Raw genomic sequence first — 20,566 nt, 5'->3', positions numbered from 1 at the left:
AAGGGACTCTTAAGTCTTCTCCATCACCACAGTTCAAAAGCATCCATTCTTTGGTGCTCATGTTTCTTTATAGTCCAACTCTCACATCCATACATGACTACTGGAAAAACCATAGCTTTGACTAGATGGACCTTTGTTGGCAAAGTAATGTCTCTGCTTTTTAATATGCTATCTAGGTTGGTCATAATTTTCCTTCCAAGGAGTAAGCGTCTTTTAATTTCATGGCTGCAGTCACCATCTGCAGTGATTTTGGAGCCAAAAAAAATAAAGTCTGACACTGTTTCCACTGTTTCCCCATCTATTTGCCATGAAGTGATGGAGATGCTATGATCTTAGTTTTCTGAATGTTGAGCTTTAAGCCAACTTTTTCACTCTCCTCTTTCACTTTCATCAAGAGGCTATTTAGTTCTTCACTTTCTGCCATAAGGGTGGTGTCATCTGCATATCTGAGGTTATTGATATTTCTCCCAGCAATCTTGTTTCCAGCTTGTGCTTTATCCAGCCCAGTGTTTCTCATGATGTACTCTGCATGTAAGTTAAATAAGTATGGTCACAATATACAGCCTTGACGTACTCCTTTCCCGATTTGGAACCAGTCTGTTGATCCATGTCCAGTTCTAACTATTGCTTCCTGACCTGCATATAGATTTCTCAGGAAGCAGGTCAGGTGGTCTGGTATTGCCATCTCTTTCAGAATTTTCCACAGTTTGTTGTGACCCACACAGTCAAAGGCTTTGGTGTAGTCAATAAACATAAGTAGATGTTTCTCTCGAACTCTCTTGCTTTTCCAATGATCCAGCAGAGGTTGGCAATTTGTTGTGTATGTGGCTTGTATGATCTATATTCCTTACCAGACTGTAAGTCTTTTGGGGACAAGACACACATAGCTTTTATATATCCCACAACATTCTTCAAAGTGCTTTATGACAAATATTTGTTGAGCAAAGTTGTAACTATTATAGATATTATAGTTTAAAATCTTTAATATCAGTTATTTTATAGTTTACTTTTTCAAGACTGCAGAAAAAAATTTATTCATGGATGCTTTTGACTTTAATATATACTATGGAAATGCACACATTTTCAATCCAATATATAGTTTCAGATCCTAATCCTTAGCCTGTCTACAAGGTGAACTTACCAATACACTGTAGGAGCCCATTAAGTAACTACAATAGTTTTAGACGTTTCAACGACACAGGAACAGGTTTCATTTAACACATTCAATAAATATTTATTAATGCAGTTCTAGGTAGTTCAGTTTTTAAAAGGGGGGAATATTTAAAAAAAAAAAGAAACTGAAAACATGGTAACAATACCAGTTTTGAGTTGGAATTTAGTTTACTTCCTAAGAAGTAAGGATGCTTTGCCTGTTGTGTTTGTAGAAGAAAAAATAATATCCATATATTACATGCTTCCTTTGCCTAAATATATATATATACACATATATATACAGAAGAAGAACAACTTCAGATAAATAATTACAAAATAAACCTTCAGGATTTAGTCATTAAGACTTTGTCAAGATACTTTTCTATGTAATCTTTTTGAATGGCAAAGATAAGATTTAAGGTGATGTATTCTCTAAACAGCACTTTAAATGAATTTTTATGTTTACTAAGTTAAGTACTCAAGGACCTGGTTTGAAGAGTCCAAGAGACTAAAAGTCTGCTTTTCAAGAGCATTAGGATCTTCCATCAGTGGACAGATTTTGGCATTTCTGTATTCTAATAGTTCACGATCCTTGCTTGACATCAGTAACTCACTGTCGACTACTCCAGCAGCCGCATCTCCCACCAGAATACTTGCTTGGTATGCTCCAGCTGGAAGCTCGGGCATTCCAGCATAGTCATGGTCCGCCACTACTGAGCCGTGTAAGAGATGGAGCCTGTCTGAAAGAAGGGACGCAAGGTCGCCTTTTAGAACTATAATTAAACCACTTTAAAACGAAATAATATAAAATAAGGAATAAAATCCCAAGTAATGCAAATTAACTATCAAGATTAATTTCTGATGGGTTCTCATATCTCCTAAATAAGTACAGGTAGAAGAATGAATAAAATGATATATGAATTTGACGGTTCACACATACAGAATTCAGGAGAGATCAAGGAATTAAGAGAGCCAGACTTTAAAAAAAAAAAAAAAAGGAATAATATAAAGGGATTTTTCTTTTTTACAAGTTAAAAAAAAATTAATTGTGGTACAATTGACTTACAATGTTATGTTAGTTTCAGGTGTACAGCAAAGTGAACCTGTTATATACATACACATATATCCAACTTTTTTGGGTTCTTTTCCCTATAGGCCATTACAGAGTATTCTCTTGATCTGTCTTTGGTAGGTATAAGTGAGGGGGTGGAAAGGGCTGAGAATCACGGTATAGCTTAAAAACAAAAGTTATAAACTATATTTTTGATGTTGATGATATCCTTAATATATATCTCAAAGCATTTCTGGATGCATTTATGGGGTCCTGAAAGATACTTTAATAAATGGAATGGTTAAATCCTTTTATTTACAACTTTAGAAAATTCTTTAATCTTTATAGAATTCATATTAGGACAATAACATCAAATTGTCACACTATGAAGTGATAAACTACAATGAAGATAAAGTTCCTAGAATCAGGTTTATATAAGAGGTATGTGCAAGTAGGCAGGCTACAACTGATTAGGTTAATTAGCTTACTTAAGTCTAATTTAATATTAAAATGCTCATGAACTTTCAAGGTGTAGCTAAATCTATACTAAAATACTGACAAGGAATTTTCCTTATCAATATTTTATTCTATTTTCAGCAAATTTATCTTCACTATCAGGGAAAAAAAATGTTTAAAATGAGGGTTAAACAGATGGCAAAGCAGCAGAATCTTTATAAACAAAGGTTAATGTAGATAAAAGAATTCCACCCTACATAGTATTTTAATTCATTACAACAAGGAACTATTCCACTGATTAGATTCCTGGACCTGAACTACCACTGATTAGCTTCCTGGACCCCTGTCTTCTCTTTCTGGATTTTCTCCCAAAACATTAACAGACTCTCTTAAAGATTTTAATGAAGATTTTAAAGAACCCTCAAATTTGAAGTTCAAGAAAGAGCAAAAGGAATATTAATAGCTCATTTAGACTAGAGATCAATGAAAGTTTCTCAGAGCAGATAAATGGGCTAATATATCCCAGAACATGATTCCACCATACCTTTCCTCATACTAATGTTGGAAGGACTGATGTTGAAGCTGAAACTCCAATACTTTGGCCACCTCATGCGAAGAGCTGACTCATTTGAAAAGACCCTGATGCTGAGAAAGACTGAAGGCAGAGGAGAAGGGTATGACAGAGGATGAGATGATTGGATGGCATCACTGACTCAATGGACATGAGTCTGAGTAAACTCTGGGAGTTGGCAATGGACAGGGAGGCCTGGCGTGCTGCAGTCCATGGCGTTGCAAAGAGTTGGACACAACTAAGCGACTGAACTGAAGTGAACTGAATATGTGAAAAGCGAATTGAATCTATTCCAACCCTGTAAGTCACACATTTATGAACTTTAAATTTACAAACATCAAAAGATCAAACAAAGCTATGTTTTTTCCTAATAAGTGGCATAAGTAGACTTGGGCTTGTATGGACATTTAGTTTTGCCCATTTACTTCTTCGTCAGGGAAAGTGTACTTGGTATTTTAGTTTTGAGAGGTTTTCAAAGTTTAACCTCACCAATTCTTATTAATGCAAAAGCAGTAATTACATTGAAAATGCTGTTAAGATACACATAGATATGATGGAAATAAAAGTATGGATAATTGAAGGTGATAATTTTCTATGTTAGTAGGCAAGGAAATGCTGAACAAGAGAACAATTCTGAAAGATAAAAAAAAATCATGCAACCCATGAGACGTGCTATGCTCAATAGTAGCAGGAAAGAGGAAAACACGATCAGTGAAGTTGAAACACCTTTAGAATGTGTTGCTAGAGGTTCAACATCAAAGTTTGCTATTAGTCTGTTAATATCAGAGAAAGCTAGGTAGTCATTTAAAAGAACTTGAAAGGTTAGGTAGGGTAAAAATGTTGCTGATAAAATTTTTCTAATAAGTCATGGAGAATTTCATAGGTTCAGGGTACAATGCCACAATGTATTAGTGAGAGCAGTTACTATAAGCATTTTAAGTATTTCCTAATTGGATCTTTGCAGAGATCTTTGATGAAGGAAGTTTTCTGTCTCAAAATGTTTTTCCATACAGATAAAGCAGGTCTACTATAGAAAAATATGTCCAGTAAACATGTATCAACAGGGAAACTATGGATAGATACAAAGTTTTTAGTAGTTATCACTTTGATTTCCTGAAAAGGCATTCAAAGACCTTGAGTGTAAGCACCTCCTAGTTACACAGACTTTGAAACAAAAGGACTTGACCAACCTCACTTGTTTGTAAAAGACAAGAGCTTCCATATGCAAGTAACCAATATACATATCTGAATGTATACACACACCTTCTTAAGTAATCTTTAAAGTAACTTAGTGAGACAAAACTGCAGCGAATCAGGATTATATTCAGCAAAGTCTACAAAAATTATATGCAATGGAAAACTACTCTGGAGATTTCAAGTTGCCTTTGTACAGAAAAAACAATTCTCATTCATTTGGAAAGGTCAAATATGTTTCCATCCTGCTTTGTTCTAAACCTAGTATAGCCAACAGAAATGTTCTTTAGCTTCAAAAAAGATTACCAAAGATCTACCAGAAAGAGATTTTTGAGGCCTACATGAATGCTGAATTAATACTATTTTAGATATACTGGATTACTATAAAATATATAACTAAAATTATTTTCACCTACTTTTTTTAACATGGTTACTAGAAAATTTTAAATTATATATTACATAGTTTTTTCATTATATATCTATTAGACAGTACTAATCTAGAATAATCCTGAGTTACAGAAAAAGTAAAGAACAAGATAAGTTTTAGCCCCCAAAATAAAGAGAGATAAACAAAACCATATTAAAGGACTAGTCTATTCAGTCACATTACATGACAGAATTTACTTAATTTTTATTTTCTCATTCTATTGATTTAGTTACTAATATAAATGCTTGATGAAAGCATTATTTCAGTTTTGACCAGACTGACTGTGTAAGTCTTTAGTTTCTCAGAAGGAGAGGTATTTTCAAGACATGTCAGGAAGGTGTTATCAGCAGTTTTGACATACTTTTCCTTATTTAGTCTTAGAGTAAAAAACAAAGTGAGATAAGAATATTAACATTTCCCTAAGGAGAAAAATAAAAACCAAAACCAAGGCCTCAGAAAAGTCTCAGTGATTTGGATTAACTTATTTTTTCAAATAGAAAAAGTATAAGGTTTCAGGACAAATAATTTTCTCATTCTGAAATGAAGTGTCTTGACTAATCCTATACATGGTCTGACAGCCTAAAACTAGGACAATGTGTTGCCATACTAGTACTTTTCTCATGATAAAACAAATAACTGTAGTTTGATACTAATTATTATAGTAGATAAACCAGTACTAACAGAGAACTGAATGATTCTTATTTTGAGATGACATAACTGAGAGGTCAAAGGGAGGCGCTGTGCAGGAACCACAGTTGGTATTCATACCCCAGGGTTTGCACCACGGATGTGGAGGTGGGGGAGAACAGGGCCATTTCATACAAGGCACCTGGGCACACGTGGATTTTGGTATACACAGGGGTCCTGGAACTGATTCCCTGTGGATACCAACAGATGACTGTGCATTAACAATAAAGTCAAGCTTTATTTAATATAGGGACTAAGCTCTGTTTTCTATTGTGAGTGCAGACCATAACTGTGTTAGGCAGAATGCTGCTGCTGCTGCTAAATCGCTTCAGTCATGTCCGACTCTGTGTGATCCTATTGACAGCAGCCCACCAGGCTCCTCTGTCCACGGGATTCTCTAGGTGAGAATACTGGAGTGGGTTGCCATTTCCTTCTCCTATTAGGCAGAATAGTGGACCCCTAATGGTAGCTATGTACTAATTCATGAATCTTGTGATTACGTTACCTAACATGGTAAAGAAGGATTAGGGTAGTGATGGAATTAAGGTTGCTAACCAACTGACCAATCAACCTTAAAGTAGAGAGGATATCTTGGATTATCAGGATGAGCCCAAGCACAGGTGTCCTGAAACGCAGTAGATGAAGGAAGAATAGGAGGCTGGAGTGATGTAACGTGAGGCAAACTCTACCCCACTACTGGCTTTTAAGACAGGAAGAGGACCACAAGTCAAGTGATGTGAGCAGCCTCCAGAAGGTGGAAAATGCACAAAACACCCTCTTGAGCCTCCAGAAAGGAACACAGCCCTGCCATGCCTTACTGTAGCCCATTGGGATCTACACCGGATTTCTAAGTATAGAACTGTGAGACAGTAAGTGTTTGCAGCCACTAAATTTGTGGTAAATTGTTATGGCAACAATGGGAAGCTTATTAAAAAATAAAAACCATTTCTCAAACTGTGAGGGGCAATCAGACCAAGGCCTTTAGGGGAGGCAGACACATACTGATCACGATAATTCCCAATCAAAACAGAATTACTCAAAATCTATGTCACATACAATAATGGGAAGTCAATAACATTTTTCCACTCAAAGGAAAACATTATGATTACGAACAGACACGATGGTATGACATAAAATTTCTTGTTAGAATAGTCTTGAAAAGGTGCCTGGAACTGAACTAGACAGACAGACACATAGGCCTGCTTAAACGGCAATGAGAAACACTGTCGACCTAGTACTGAATGTGCTCCCTCTCTGTTATGTTCTGGATAAGAACGGATGAGAGGTTGGCAACAGAAGCATGTCTCTTCTGGCTGGTGAGCTTTAATGCAGTTATGACATCTCGAGGCTGGTGAAAGCAACAATGAAGACAAACTCATAGTCCTTCTGGCTACACTATGTTCAAGTTTATGTCAAAACAATGGGCTGACTACTCAGAGGCATTATATTTACTTTAAATTTAGTTCAAAGACTTTAAAATCAGCTTTTGAGGTGAAGATTTTCAAGAAAACATGTGATACCAAAGGAAAAGATGATAGAAATCACACTCGTTTTGAATTTATACAAATAAGAGAAACACACAAAAACAGATCAGAGTAAATAGGAACCAGACTTCAGCTGGATTAGTACTTCTTTTGATTAATTTTACTCATCAATCTCAGGTTCCTTATATGTACACTGGAACTAATTTTGCAATTTCCCTTGCATTACTGAAGAATAATCTGTAGAGAATTTAAGCACAAAGCAATACTTGTACTGCTTCTGTTTAGAAATTGTTCTATTCAGCTGGATTCTGAAATATTCAGTCGTAGCGGAATGTTAGGTCTCCTTAAGAAATTCTTTGGCAAGAGCAAGTTACAAAATGGTGAAACAGATCCTGATGCAGTAACATTTTAAGCAGAGATTTTGCATTAATTTAGGAAGGTTAACACATTAGAAGGAATCAAGTCCTAAACACCAAAGATTGAGGGGAAAATCGGAAGAAGGGACAACCTTCACTTTATAATCTTTTGTTCCTACTTGCAGAAGGAAGAAATCATAAAGGGTAGCTTAGGACTGAGAAGGCACAAGGAATAAAAGTGCTTCTTTTAACAGAGAATGAAGGTACTGGGAGCTTTCTGGGTTGGAATGGTCCAAGATAAGTTTACTACAGCAACTGGTTCTGTCATAAGCAGAAAGAAAGGTACTAAGAGCTTTTAACATGAGAGTTGTGACCCAGATGAGAAACAGTTGAGCAGCCTCAAGGGCTTCATATCCTAAGAAAGAGGATTATCTATTATCATTATTTTTGTAATTATTATTATTTACTTAAGCCTGTTAAATAACATAGTTGTTTATACTGTTTTAAAAGGCACTAAATTATCTTTTTTGTTACTCAGATTCAAATAATTTTGAATTATTTTATCTTTCTTTACAGAAAAAACAAAAGTAACTAGCTAAGATACCAATTTATTCCCTCTCAGTTACCTACCTCAAAGAAAGTCTAGACAGCAGATACTATAGGACAAAATAAAAGCGTCAATAAAGTAGGATTTAAACTGAAAGCCACGTCAGTTAGCTCTAGTCCACGAAGGAAAGTATTAGAGAAGATCAGGACATCTGAACTATCAAGATTCACACTGTGGAGCGAGTAGCATTGTCTAGGGTGTTGTTCACCTGTTATAACAGCGCATCGTTCTCAGAACCTCTCACTCTTGCCTTCCCCTGCGTTTACCAGGGCCGTGATAAGATGCAACATTAAAAATCAATCACATTTTTAAACATCCCCTAATATATTTATCTCACAACAGAAATCCAGATGGTGTTTGTTTTGGCATTATTTATGTTAGCTACCATCATGGCATGCTAAAAGTGACAAAATATTCTGAAGGTGAAAATGATGAACATATAATTCTTCCCTCTATGAAAGATGTCCAGGTCTTGCACATGAATGGTGGGGAGAAGTGTGTGAAAAGTACACTAGAAATCAAAATAAAATCTCTTACAAACCTGACTGACAGTTTCAGAAACCATATGTTAATAAAAAAACACACTCTTTGGGCTCCAACACTGTACGAAGTTTTATAAAAATGAAAAGGGAAAATACAACCTAACCAAAGGCAAGGCAGGGAGGAGGAGAGATTTCTGATCATTTAACTTCTCTTTTCATTCACAGAAAGTACCAGTGTGGAGAGGTGACAGACCTTTACCTTGCTCGCCCGCTTCTCTGACATAGGGCTTCAGGTGGGACATCTTGATGGGCCGCTTCAGCCTCGCCCCCGAGCTGTCCCGCAGGACAGCGCCCCCGTGCTCTGTGATGCGGTCTATGACACAGGGGCCGACCCACTCGGACCGGAAGCGGCCGTCCTTCCACCAGTTCTTTCTCTGCCTTAACACTTCATGACCCACTTTCAGATGAAATGGATTTAATGGCCTTGGTTTCTTTTTAAGAATGATTTTGCTTTTATTTAGTTCATTAAAATTGTTGTTCTCCATCTGCAAGTATTTAAAAAAAAAAGGATTAAAGAGCTATAGTTTCTTGAAGGCAAATACAGATAATATTATAAAAATATTACTTATTGAGGTGCTACTGAAAGCTATGGAAGAATCCCATTTAATTTTTTAAAATAATATTTCAAAATCACTGTTACCCCAACTTTATAAAGAAAATAAAGTAATATGAGAGGAAGTAACAGGTCCAAGTTAAACAACTGGGAAGCAAGACCAGGGGTTTCAATTCAGCTGTGCCTTCATTCCAAAACACATGGTCCTATTAATGTCTCTCAGAATTTCACAGCTAATAAACACACTGTTTAATGAAGACATGCAGAATTCAATAGAAAAAATTTGGTTTCAGTGAATATCATATGTATGTGTGTGTGTATATGTGGAAAAAACATTTTTGTATCATTTTATAGACTTTTTAATTATAGTTTTTTTCTATTAGAATCACCTGGCCCACTGAAGACGTCTTATTCTCCATTATTTTATCAGCTTCTTTAATTGCATCTAGAATTTTGGCAAACATACTTCTATTATCACCATCCACTTCACGAATATCAGAAGATTCAGGCATGTAAGGATTTCGATTAAACATTTGAAAATATGGTGTATTTTTAGTAGGTTCCTATCAAGAAAAATAAACAATTTGTAATAAAACATGCAGCCAAGAGATAATCATAACTCAAAAGTACTGAATTATAAAAAGATACATACCAAGTGAGTAACATTGAAGGCGAATGAAACAGCTGACAGGTGGTCATCCCAGTTGTTTGGGTAGTCAGCACAATGTTTGGAAAGAAATGTTTTGATAGTGCTAGGTGTACTTTCAGTTGGATTAACTGTTTGGGAGGCATGAGAAATAACAATTTGCTTTGTGCCAAACAATTCACATAGTTCTCCATTGATCTGAAAAATATATAAAAACAACAGAGACTTTAAAAGTCTGTATTTTATTTTTCCCTTGATGCAAAGGTTTCACAAGAATTTAACTCTTGCCTCCTCCTTGACCATTTGTTTGCTGTGTCAGTTGCTAAGTCGTGTCCGACTTTTCTGTGATCCCATGGACTGTAGGCCCGCCAGGCTCCTCTGTCTGTGGATTTCTCAGGCAAGAATACTGGAGTGGGTTGCCATTTCCCTTCTCCAGGGGATCTTCCCAATCCAGGGATCAAACCTGCATTTACTGCCGAGCCTGGGAAGCCCATTCCATGAAGGGTAGTTTGGTGAAAACTGGACAATATCTAGAAACTAGATTGCTGGCAGTAAAGCAAAAAAATGAGTGAGGGGCCACTATGGACTCCCACATGTTGCAGATTCTCACTTGTCTCCCAAGATACATTTCCATACCATGTACGACACACAATCTTCTGCTTTGTTGATTCAGGAGGCTATTATCAATTTATACATATTAGTAAAAGCTTCCTTTCTTTCTTATTGGATGGAAACAATAAACAAAAGCTCTAATATTGTTATTCCTTTTTTTGCAGATGACTGCTACCTTAGTCAAGGTAGGCAAGTTACAAAACCCAATCAAGGCTCAGGGATTCAACTCAAAAATTTTACTACTTGCTAGGACAAGGTCAGCTACAGGTCAGGGTGTCTCTCCAAAGCAGCTGTCCTCTCCTAGGTACCTCAACAATCCCGGATGAGAGAAAATCCACTATCGCTTAGAGTAATACCTAAAATATTCAGTTGATTCTCCAGAGAAAGAATAAGACTGGAAGAATGAAGAATTGAGCATGACGTTTTCAAAACTTTGGGCTAAAAGTGGCACACGTTCACTCACTTCTCTGGCCAGATGTGTTTCCTGGGTTTACTTACCTGCAAGAGGCCAGGACAGCCTATTTGGAAGGCTAGAAGAGCTATAGTTATTGCTGAGCACCAATCACAAAACAACAGATGGTTATGTATATTTTAATCACTAAAAGCTATAAAAGCAACAGAATGATAACACAAACTGAAAAAATTAAAAAAAAAATCTGTAACCTCATTACTCTTAAAAACCCCATACAATTTGTATGGTTAACCATACAAATTTTGGTTTTAGCTTCTTTATATTTGTTTTTGTTTTAATGTTCTAAAAACTTTTTTTAATGTATTTATTTGTAATTGGAGAATAACTGCTTTACAGTGTTGTGTTGGTTTCTGCCATACATCAGCATGAATCAGCCATGAGTATATATATGTCCTCTCCCTCTTGAACCTCCTTCCCACCTCCCACCCCCTCCCACCCCCTCCCACCCCCTCCCACCCCTCACTGTTGCCACAGAGCCCCAGGTTGAGCGCCCTGCATCATACAGCAAATTCCCACTGTTTTACATGTGGTAATCTGTGTGTTTCTATCAATCTGTCCCACTCTCTCCTTCCCCTGCTGTGTCTACAAGTCTGTCCTCGATGTCTCTCTCTCTACTGCTGCCCTACAAATAGGTTCATCAATACCATTTTCAAGATTCCATATATTTTTTACGTAGTTATACACATAAAATATGTATGTATAATATATGTAATAAAATCTTTCACCCAGATTTTTAATTTAACCAGAAGACATATATGCATGTGTGTGTGTGTGTGTGTGTGTGTGTGTCTGTACGGCTCTTACTGGATCTCTGGCAAATTGTTTTATAAGAGTTAGTTTCGAGTTGCAATACTACCAGGAATGTAGAGCTGTATTATATTTTATCTGTAATCTACTTGGTATTATTGTTATTTTTACTATTTTTCTTGAAATGGATAAACAAAAATGAGTACCTTACTCATTACTATTAGGTTTGATACTTTTTTCATATTTTTATTCCCTCTTGTGAATTACATTTGTCACTGTCAATTTTTTGTTTGAATCTTTTATAACAGAGGCATTAACACTTTCCTGCATGAATCTGCTTTATTTTTGTTGGCCTGTTTCTTGGGCTTTATGTTTTGGTTATTTTTACCTCAGTCGCTCAGTCATGCCCGACTCTGCGACCCCATGAATTTCAGCACACCAGGCCTCTCTGTCTATCACCAACTCCCGGAGTTCACTCAAACTCACGTGCATCGAGTCAGTGATGCCATCTAGCCATCTCATCCTCTGTTGTCCCCTTCTCCTCCTGCCCCCAATCCCTCCCAGCATCAGGGTCTTTTCCAATGAGTCAACTCTTCACATGAGGTGGCCAAAGTATTGCAGTTTCAGCCTCAGCATCAGTCCTTCCAATGAACACCCAGGACTGGTCTCCTTTAGGATGGACTGGTTGGACCTTCTTGCAGTCCAAGGGACTCGCAAGAGTCTTCTCCAACACCACAGTTTAAAAGCATCAATTCTTTGGCACTCAGCTTTCTTCACAGTCCCAACTCTCGCATCCATACATGACCAATGGAAAAACAATAGCCTTGACTAGATGGACCTTTGTTGGCAAAGTAATCTCTCTGCTTTTTACAATGCTGTCTAGTTTGGTAATAACTTTCCTTCCAAGGAGTAAGTGTCTTTTAATTTCATGGCTGCAATCACCATCTGCAATGATTCTGGAGCCCCCCAAAATAAGTTTTGACACTGTTTCCACTGTTTCCCCATCTATTTCCCATGAAGTGATGGGACCAGATGCCATGATTTTCGTTTTCTGAATGTTGAGCTTTAAGCCAACTGTCTCACTCTCCTCTTTCACTTTCATCAACAGGCTTTTTAGTTCCTCTTCACTTTCTGCCATAAGGGTGGTGGTGTCATCTGCATATCTGAGGTTATTGATATTTCTCCCAGCAATCTTGATTCCAGCTTGTGCTTCCTCCAGCCCAGTGTTTCTCATGATGTACTCTGCATATAAGTTAAAAAAGCATGGTGACAATATACAGCCTTGATGTCCTCCTTTGCCTATTTGGAACCAGTCTGTTGTTCCATGTCCAGTTCTAACTGTTGCTTCCTGACCTGCATACAGGTTTCTCAAGAGGCAGGTCAGGTGGTCTGGTATTCCTATCTCTTTCAGAATTTTCCACAGTTTATTGTGATTCACACAGTCAAAGGCTTTGGCATAGTCAATAAAGCAGAAATAGATGTTTTTCTGGAACTCTCTTGCTTTTTCCATGATCCAGCGGATGCTGGCAATTTGATCTCTGGTTCCTCTGCCTTTCCTAAAACCAGCTTGAACATCAGGAAGCTCACGGTTCACGTACTGTTGAAGCCTGGCTTGGAGAACTCTGAGGATTAATTCACTAGCGTGTGAGATGAGTGCAATTGTGCGGTAGTTTGAGCATTCTTGGCATTGCCTTTCTTTGAAATTGGAATGAAAACTGACCTTTTCCAGTCCTGTGGCCACTGCTGAGTTTTCCAAATTTGCTGGCATATTGAGTGTAGCACTTTCACAGCATCATCTTTCAGGATCTGAAATAGCTCACCTGGAATTCTATCACCTCCACTAGCTTTGTTCGTAGAGATGTTTTGTAAGGCCCACTTGACTTCACATTCCAGGATGTCTGCCTCTAGGTGAGTGATCACACCATCGTGATTATCTGGGTCGTGAAGATCTTTTTTGTGCAGTTCTGTGTATTCTTGCCACCTCTTCGTAATATCTTCTGCTTCTGTTAGGTCCATACCATTTCTGTCCTTTATCGAGCCCATCTTTGCATGAAATCTTCCCTTGGTATCTCTAATTTTCTTGAAGAGATCTCTAGTCTTTCCCATTCTGTTCTTTTCCTCTATTTCTTTGCATTGATCGCTGAGGAAGGCTTTCCTATCTCTCCTTGCTATTCTTTGGAACTCTGCATTCAGATGCTTATATCTTTCCTTTTCTCCTTTGCTTTTCGCCTCTCTTCTTTTCACAGCTATTTGTAAGGCTTCCCCAGACAGCCATTTTGCTGTTTTGCATTACTTTTCCATGGGGATGGTCTTGATCTCCGTCTCCTGTACAATGTCACGAACCTCTGTCCTTAGTTCATCAGGTACTCCATCAGATCTTGTCCCTTAAATCTATTTCTAACTTCTACTATATAATCATAAGGGATTTGATTTAGGTCATACCTGAATGGTATAGTGATTTTCCCCACTTTGTTCAATTTAAGTCTGAATTTGGCAATATGGAATTGATGATCTGAGCCACAATCAGATCCCGAGCTTGTTTTTGCTAACTGTATAGAGCTTCTCCATCTTTGGCTGCAAAGAATATAATCAATCTGATTTTGATGCTGACCATCTGGTGATATCTATGTGGAGTCTTCTCTTGTGTTGTTGGAAGAGGGTGTTGACTATAACCAGTGCGTTCTCTTGCCAAAACTCTATTTGCCTTTGCCCTGCTTCATTCCGTATTCCAAAGCCAAATTTGCCTGTTATTCCAGGTGTTTCTTGACTTCCTACTTTTGCATCCCAGTCCCCTATAATGAAAAGGATATCTTTTTTGGGTGTTAGTTCTAAAAGGTCTTGTAGGTCTTCTTAGAACCGTTCAACGTCAGTTTCTTCAGCATTACTGGTTGGGGCATAGGCTTGGATCACTGTGATATTGAATGGTTTGCCTTGGAGACGAACAGAGATCATTCTGTTGTTTTTGAGATTGCATCCAAGCACTGCATTTCAGACTCTTTTGTTGACCATGATGGCTACTCCATTTCTTCTGAGGGATTCCTGCCGCAATAGTAGATATAATGGTCATCTGAGTTAAATTCACCCATTCCAGTCCATTTTAGTTTGCTGATTCCTAGAGTGCAGATGTTCACTCTTGCCATCTCCTATTTGACCACTTCCAATTTGCCTTGATTCATGGACCTGCATTCCAGGTTCCTAATGCAATATTGCTCTTTACAGCATTGGACCTTGCTTCTATCACCAATCACATTCACAACTGGGTATTGTTTTTGCTTTGGCTCCATCCCTTCATTCTTCCTGGAGTTACTTCTCCACTGATCTCCAGTAGTATATTGGCACCTACCGACCTGGGGAGTTCCTCTTTCAGTATCCCATCATTTTCCCTTTTCATACTGTTCATGGGGTTCTCAAGGCAAGAATACTGAAGTGGTTTGCCATTCCCTTTTCCAGTGGACCCCATTCTATCAGACCTCTCCACCATGACCCATCTGTCTTGGGTGGCCCCACACGGCATGGCTTAGTTTCACTGAGTTAGACAAGGCTGTGGTCTGTCTGATCAGATTGGCTAGGTTCTGTGATTATGGTTTCAGTGTGTCTGCCCTCTGATGCCCTCTCACAAAATCTACCGTCTTACTTGGGTTTCTCTTATCTTGGATGTGGGGTATCTCTTCATGGTTGGTTATTTTTACCACATATGAATTTCTAATTTTTAAACAGCCCAAATTTGGTGATTTTTCCATTCGTATTTATGCCTCTATTCCCTAAGCCTGGAATGTCAACTCAGTCTCTGGAGTTGTTTTTTTTTTTTTTTCTTTAAATTAATTGAATTTTTGTTTGTTTCAATTAAAAAAAACCCAAAATTTTAATTTATCTGAAAATAATTTTGGTATGCAGTAATCCTAAAATCATATTACAGAAATAAAGAAATAAGTACAAAATTTTTATTTATGCTATTAACTAAATTAAATGTATTAAATAATCCTTCCCCAACTCCACTCTCTTGTGATACCAGCTCTATCATTTTGAACATAATTACCAAACTCTGTGCCAAAGGGCCCCCTTGGCATCTGTTGGACACCTTTGAAACTACTAGCTTAAGGTAGTTTACGGTTTCAACATTAGATTCGGTAAGACTACATTCCTCTCAATAATGATGTATCTTTATAGAACTATTCTTTGATAGGTGTTATGATTCCCTAGTAGCTCAGACAGTAAAGAATCTGCCTGCAATCCGGGAGACCTAGGTTCAATCCCTGAGGTGGGAAGATCCCATGGAGAAGGGAATGGCAACCCACTGCAGTATTCTTGCCTGGAGAATCCCATGAACAGAGGAGCCTGGCTGGCTATAGTCCAAGGGGTCACAAAGAGTCTTATATGACTAAGTGACTTTTGCTCTATGCTCTATGATAAAAAGCAACAATTGTATAAAAATCATTGTGAAACAGGAAATGATTACAGTGTTCAATCTGATTCCAAGGTTTGAAAAACTGAGCAGAGGTCAACACGTGTATATATCCCATTAGTAACTATCTGCAGCTATTTAAGAATGAAATGAAAATAGTTTTCTTTCAATTTATGACTACTATTCTCTTAAATGGCTAAGTGATTAGGACATAAACACTAAGTTGTCTGGACGTGTGTAGAGAGAGTCTTGCCTGGAGAATCTCAGGGACGGGGGAGCCTGATGGGCTGCCGTCTATGGGGTCACACAGAGTCGGACACAACTGAAGTGACTTAGCAGCAGCAGCAGCAGCAGAAAGAGTTAACACACCAGAACTAAGGCTGTGAAAGTCTTGCTTACAAAGTTGGCCCTTGGCTGATGACTAGAATCCTGGATTCTGTGAGGGTTTCTACCATTCCCTAACCGATTAAGGGTGGTTCATGGTGCTTAACTGTTTTACAAAGAAGGTGGTTTATGCTGAAAACTTCTTTAGAGAGTCTAGAATTTTGGGTACCAATGTGATTAGCTCCCAGTTAAAATCCCAGGCACCAAGTCTGTAATGAGCTTCCCTAGTAGACAACAATTTACATGTGTTGCTACAACTCTTCACTGGGAGAATTAACCATGTCCTGTGTGACTCCACTGGGAAAGGATGTCTTGGAAGTTTGTTCCTGGTTTTTCCGTGGACTTATCCCCATGAGCCTTTTCTCTGTTAATCTTGCTTTGTATTCTTTAATTATATAAATCTTAGGCATGAGTATGACCATCTGCAGAGTCCTCCTAGTGAATTATTAATATAAAACCTGGAGATCACCTTAGGAACCCCCTGGCCCAAGCCCTAACTATTTAATAAGTATAACTTTAGGTATTTCTTCTGGATTAAGATATCAAAGGTGCTGTGAACTTAAGACAGTCTGGTTATTTATACCAGTCTTCTGTCAATTGTAAAAATTTAATAATATACCTCTAAGTATAGTAGTTATATTCCTTTGTTAGAATTTTTGTATATATTACTGTCTCCTTATTCTTTAAGGTTAACTTTAATTTGGATAAAAAGGCCAGGGCAAGGGAAAATGCTTCCTCCTTTTTAATGCTGATAAAAAATCCATTAATTATACAAATTAATTTTGATTTGGGAAAAACTGATATTTTAATATTGAATATTCTCATTCATGAAATGATATATAATACTTCTCCATTTAGTCAATTCTCCCTCTACATGTCAATCACAGAATTTTTAAGCTAGTAGCAAAAAAAGACTATTTGGTCCAATCTCATTTTAGTTTGAAGAAAACTAAAGATAAGTTTACAATTATTTAGTGGCATAGTAAATATTGATACTAAAATACTGGTCTCTTAATTTCCAGTTCAACTACTTTTGTACTATACAATATTAAACCTTTATATCTGTAGGAATTTATCTAAACTTATTAAGTATCATATAATAAGCTGTGTTGTGCACTGAAAAGTGAGTAAAATATACTTCTAGATCTAAGTAGTTTATTTGTCTTACCTGATGAATGAATTCATCTCTTTGGTCCATTATTATTTTCTGAGGAGGCCCATATAAGAAAAATATGTTGATAATAGCTTTAGAAATTTCTGATGCTGAAACATCACAAAGAGGCAAAATCACAACCCATTTTGTGAACAAATCTGTCATGATTATAGCATATACATGACTTCTGTTGCTTGTATGAAATGGGCCCATCAGATCAACAGTAACTATACTCCATGGATTCTCCACTTTGAGAAGGTGCTGTTTAGGTGCTAGAATAACTGTATTTTTTGCCACTTGGCAATGCTGACAAGCATATACCTGTAAAATGGGCATACAAGAAAGAAAAGATAGATAAGTGTTAATATATCCAATATAAAAAAAGCAATATTATAAATCAGTTCAGATTTGTAATGGTTGATATACGTACTTTGTGTTTTAAGGGAGAAACTTTTGGACTGTACTCAGAATAAAATGAAACCTATTCAGAATAATCAAATATTACTTGCTACTACTATTCAATGACCACATTAATGGGTTTATTCACATGGTACATAATTGTGGTTTATAATCAATACATATTTATTAAATGATTAGATCTCAAAACACATTTGCTATAATTTTACATCAGTATGTGAGTATATAATTTCTATAAGCAAAAAAGATTTTTCTTTTAAAGATACCACTCTTATAAGTTCATTCATTCATCTACTGCAATAATATTTATTAAAATATAACTTTATCCAAGCAATATTTTTAGATGTCAGAAATTCCTCTAGGTCCTAGGAAAAGAGTATGAACAAAAATATACCCCATGCTGTCCTGGAGTTAGTGAGATGAGAAGATATAAATTGACCAACTTATGGAAGGTGCCATTGTTCAACATATTTCTGGAACTCTATTTTGGAAACTACTTTAAAATCAAGGCCTGAACAAAAATTTTAAAATGATTTTACTGAAATATAGTTACTTTTGATTAAAATTTTTATTTTCTAACTTAAACTAGTTCTTATCACCAATAACCTTACATCCAAAAATCATTTCTCAATGATAAATATTTGACAAAGATTTCAGTGACTGTTGGAAAAGGAGTGTGTAGCAGGTTCTAAAGGTGAATACAAACACTGAGGTCTCTGGAATACCTCCACAGATTCACAAATGATACTTGGTTAAATTAGATATGTTAATTTTTTATGCCTGAAATGACAGTCTTTTATTGCGCTATCATAATTCTTAAAGGATCCTCACACATAAACCAAGGAATTTCTACCATTTACTACAGAGAGCACACGAGCACACCAGTAGGGATCAGCCGACCCAGCAGCAAGAATCCCTGAATTTTCTATCAGAAGAAGCTGAAGGTCTTAATGGGTTATAATGTTACAAAACTCAGAATAACTTCATTATCTTCACAACTTGATTTGCTGGTTGGGGGTTTCTGTCATACTTGACATTTTCTATGTCAAGACAGTAAGGCACAAAAGATGAGAAACATACTTGATTTATCACGAACATATTCTCTTCTCAAGAAAAGACTGTATGAATGTCATTAAAAATGTAGCGACTTATTTTTAGTCAAAGAAACTTCAGCCCCATTTAAATTCTGCCACACAAAACAGTTCAATGATGAAAATCTGTGCCTAAAATAATCTAAATATAGTAAATTCAAATATTTAAATAATGCTTTGCTCTAGTTCAAATTATATTTCAGTGATTTTAAAGAAGACTTTTGAAGGGAAATAAAACTCTCTTTAAATGTTCTGCACAAAAAACTACCCATATAAAAAGTACTTAATGAGAAGTGACATACAAAAAGTACTTAATGAGAAGTCATATCTAGAGTTAATCTGGAGCAGTAATGAATTTTGAATGTATACTGTAAAGACATTATTCAAATATTCTAAAGACATAAGCCATACCCACTGTTTGACATCATTGGTCACAGAAGTCCAGTAGTAACTGGATTCCACCAGAGTAAGGGTTCTGGATATGCCATGATGGGCTCCAGAGTCATTTTCATGGCATTCTCTTAGGACTTTCTTTTTTTCTTCTTCTGAAACAACTACCAAGCGATCTTGTTTTCTGTCTTTTCCGACATAAAACAGCTTCTTTTCTGGAATAAAAAACACCAAAATGATATTATTGCAACTTTTAGACATCTATATAGTTTTGAGATAATCACAGCCTTATCTTCAAACCATGAGGGTTTTTGTTTTGGTTAAATCTTTCTCCTTCTAAGATAGAATATTTGTGATGATGCTACCATACAATCTGAAACATCTTCAGCTGTTATACTTACTGGATATGCAGAACTAGCTGCTATAGTTTTGTAGCGATCAAATCAAGTAGAGCTAGCTTGTTTACCAAAGCACATGGTAATATGGGAGTATAAAATCATCTTCCTATGGGAATAATCAAACTAGAAAAACACTTGCAGCAGGCACCTTCTAAAAATAGCATGAATTAGCAAATAAACTATGTACAGATAAGCAACTTCTGGAATAGAGTTTTCCAAAAGAATGTTTCATCAGAGCTGTATTTTTGTAAGCCACAACCTCTCTTTAAGTTTTTCTGGATTTGAGTAGGAAATAGGGTTAGTAAAGCCAACAAAGGAGCAGAACTTTAATCTACAGGACAGTTCTGCTTTCCTTTGGAGACACCTAAAAGAGTCTATGACTGGGCAATGTAATCAGGGCATGAAGAGAACTGCCGCTTCTCCAGTGTGGATGAATATTCAAACTCCAAAAGACACCATTATTAGTGTGCTTAGCTAAGAATATGCTGAGTGGAACACTCCTTACTTGAATTAGAAAGTAAGCAACTTAAGGCCAGGAGGCTAATCTATTTCATTCATCAGTGTATTCCCAAGGCCTAAAATGTGACTGGCACATAGTAGGAACTCAGTAAACAACTGGTGCATAAATCAATAAATGAACGAATGGACGAACTCTCTTTAGCGTAAAATGTAATAGGTATGTAAGAGACATAAGAGATGCAGGTTCAGTCCCTGGGTGGGAAGACTGCCTGCAGAAGGAAATGGCAACCCACTCCAGTATTCTTGCCTGGAGAT

The 20,566-nt window shown here is 36.8% G+C and overlaps 1 protein-coding gene across 5 annotated transcripts in view; it reads right to left on the bottom strand.

The window, feature by feature from the left end:
* Window positions 1,214-20,566, bottom strand: part of GIN1 (gypsy retrotransposon integrase 1) — a 34,108-nt gene continuing 14,755 nt past the window's right edge. For 3 of the 5 annotated variants that reach the window (XM_005683468.3, XM_013965809.2, XM_018049996.1), the window contains 6 exons: window positions 19,416-19,609; window positions 17,512-17,817; window positions 9,733-9,924; window positions 9,470-9,643; window positions 8,721-9,012; window positions 1,216-1,892 (listed from right to left, as the gene is read on the bottom strand). In XM_005683468.3, the coding sequence (XP_005683525.2) occupies window positions 1,618-1,892; window positions 8,721-9,012; window positions 9,470-9,643; window positions 9,733-9,924; window positions 17,512-17,817; window positions 19,416-19,609 (1,433 nt within the window). In that variant the 3' untranslated portion in view covers window positions 1,216-1,617. Of the gene's footprint in view, window positions 1,893-8,720; window positions 9,013-9,469; window positions 9,644-9,732; window positions 9,925-17,511; window positions 17,818-19,415; window positions 19,610-20,566 lie in introns of all 5 variants that reach the window. The other 2 variants (XM_005683469.3, XM_005683467.3) reach the window with 1 other exon arrangement.

Source organism: Capra hircus, chromosome 7 (assembly GCF_001704415.2).
Source record: "Capra hircus breed San Clemente chromosome 7, ASM170441v1, whole genome shotgun sequence".
Classification (NCBI taxonomy): Eukaryota; Metazoa; Chordata; class Mammalia; order Artiodactyla; family Bovidae; genus Capra; species Capra hircus.
The sequence above is the reverse complement of the archived record's forward strand: the minus strand, read 5'-3'. Positions and strand labels throughout refer to the sequence as shown.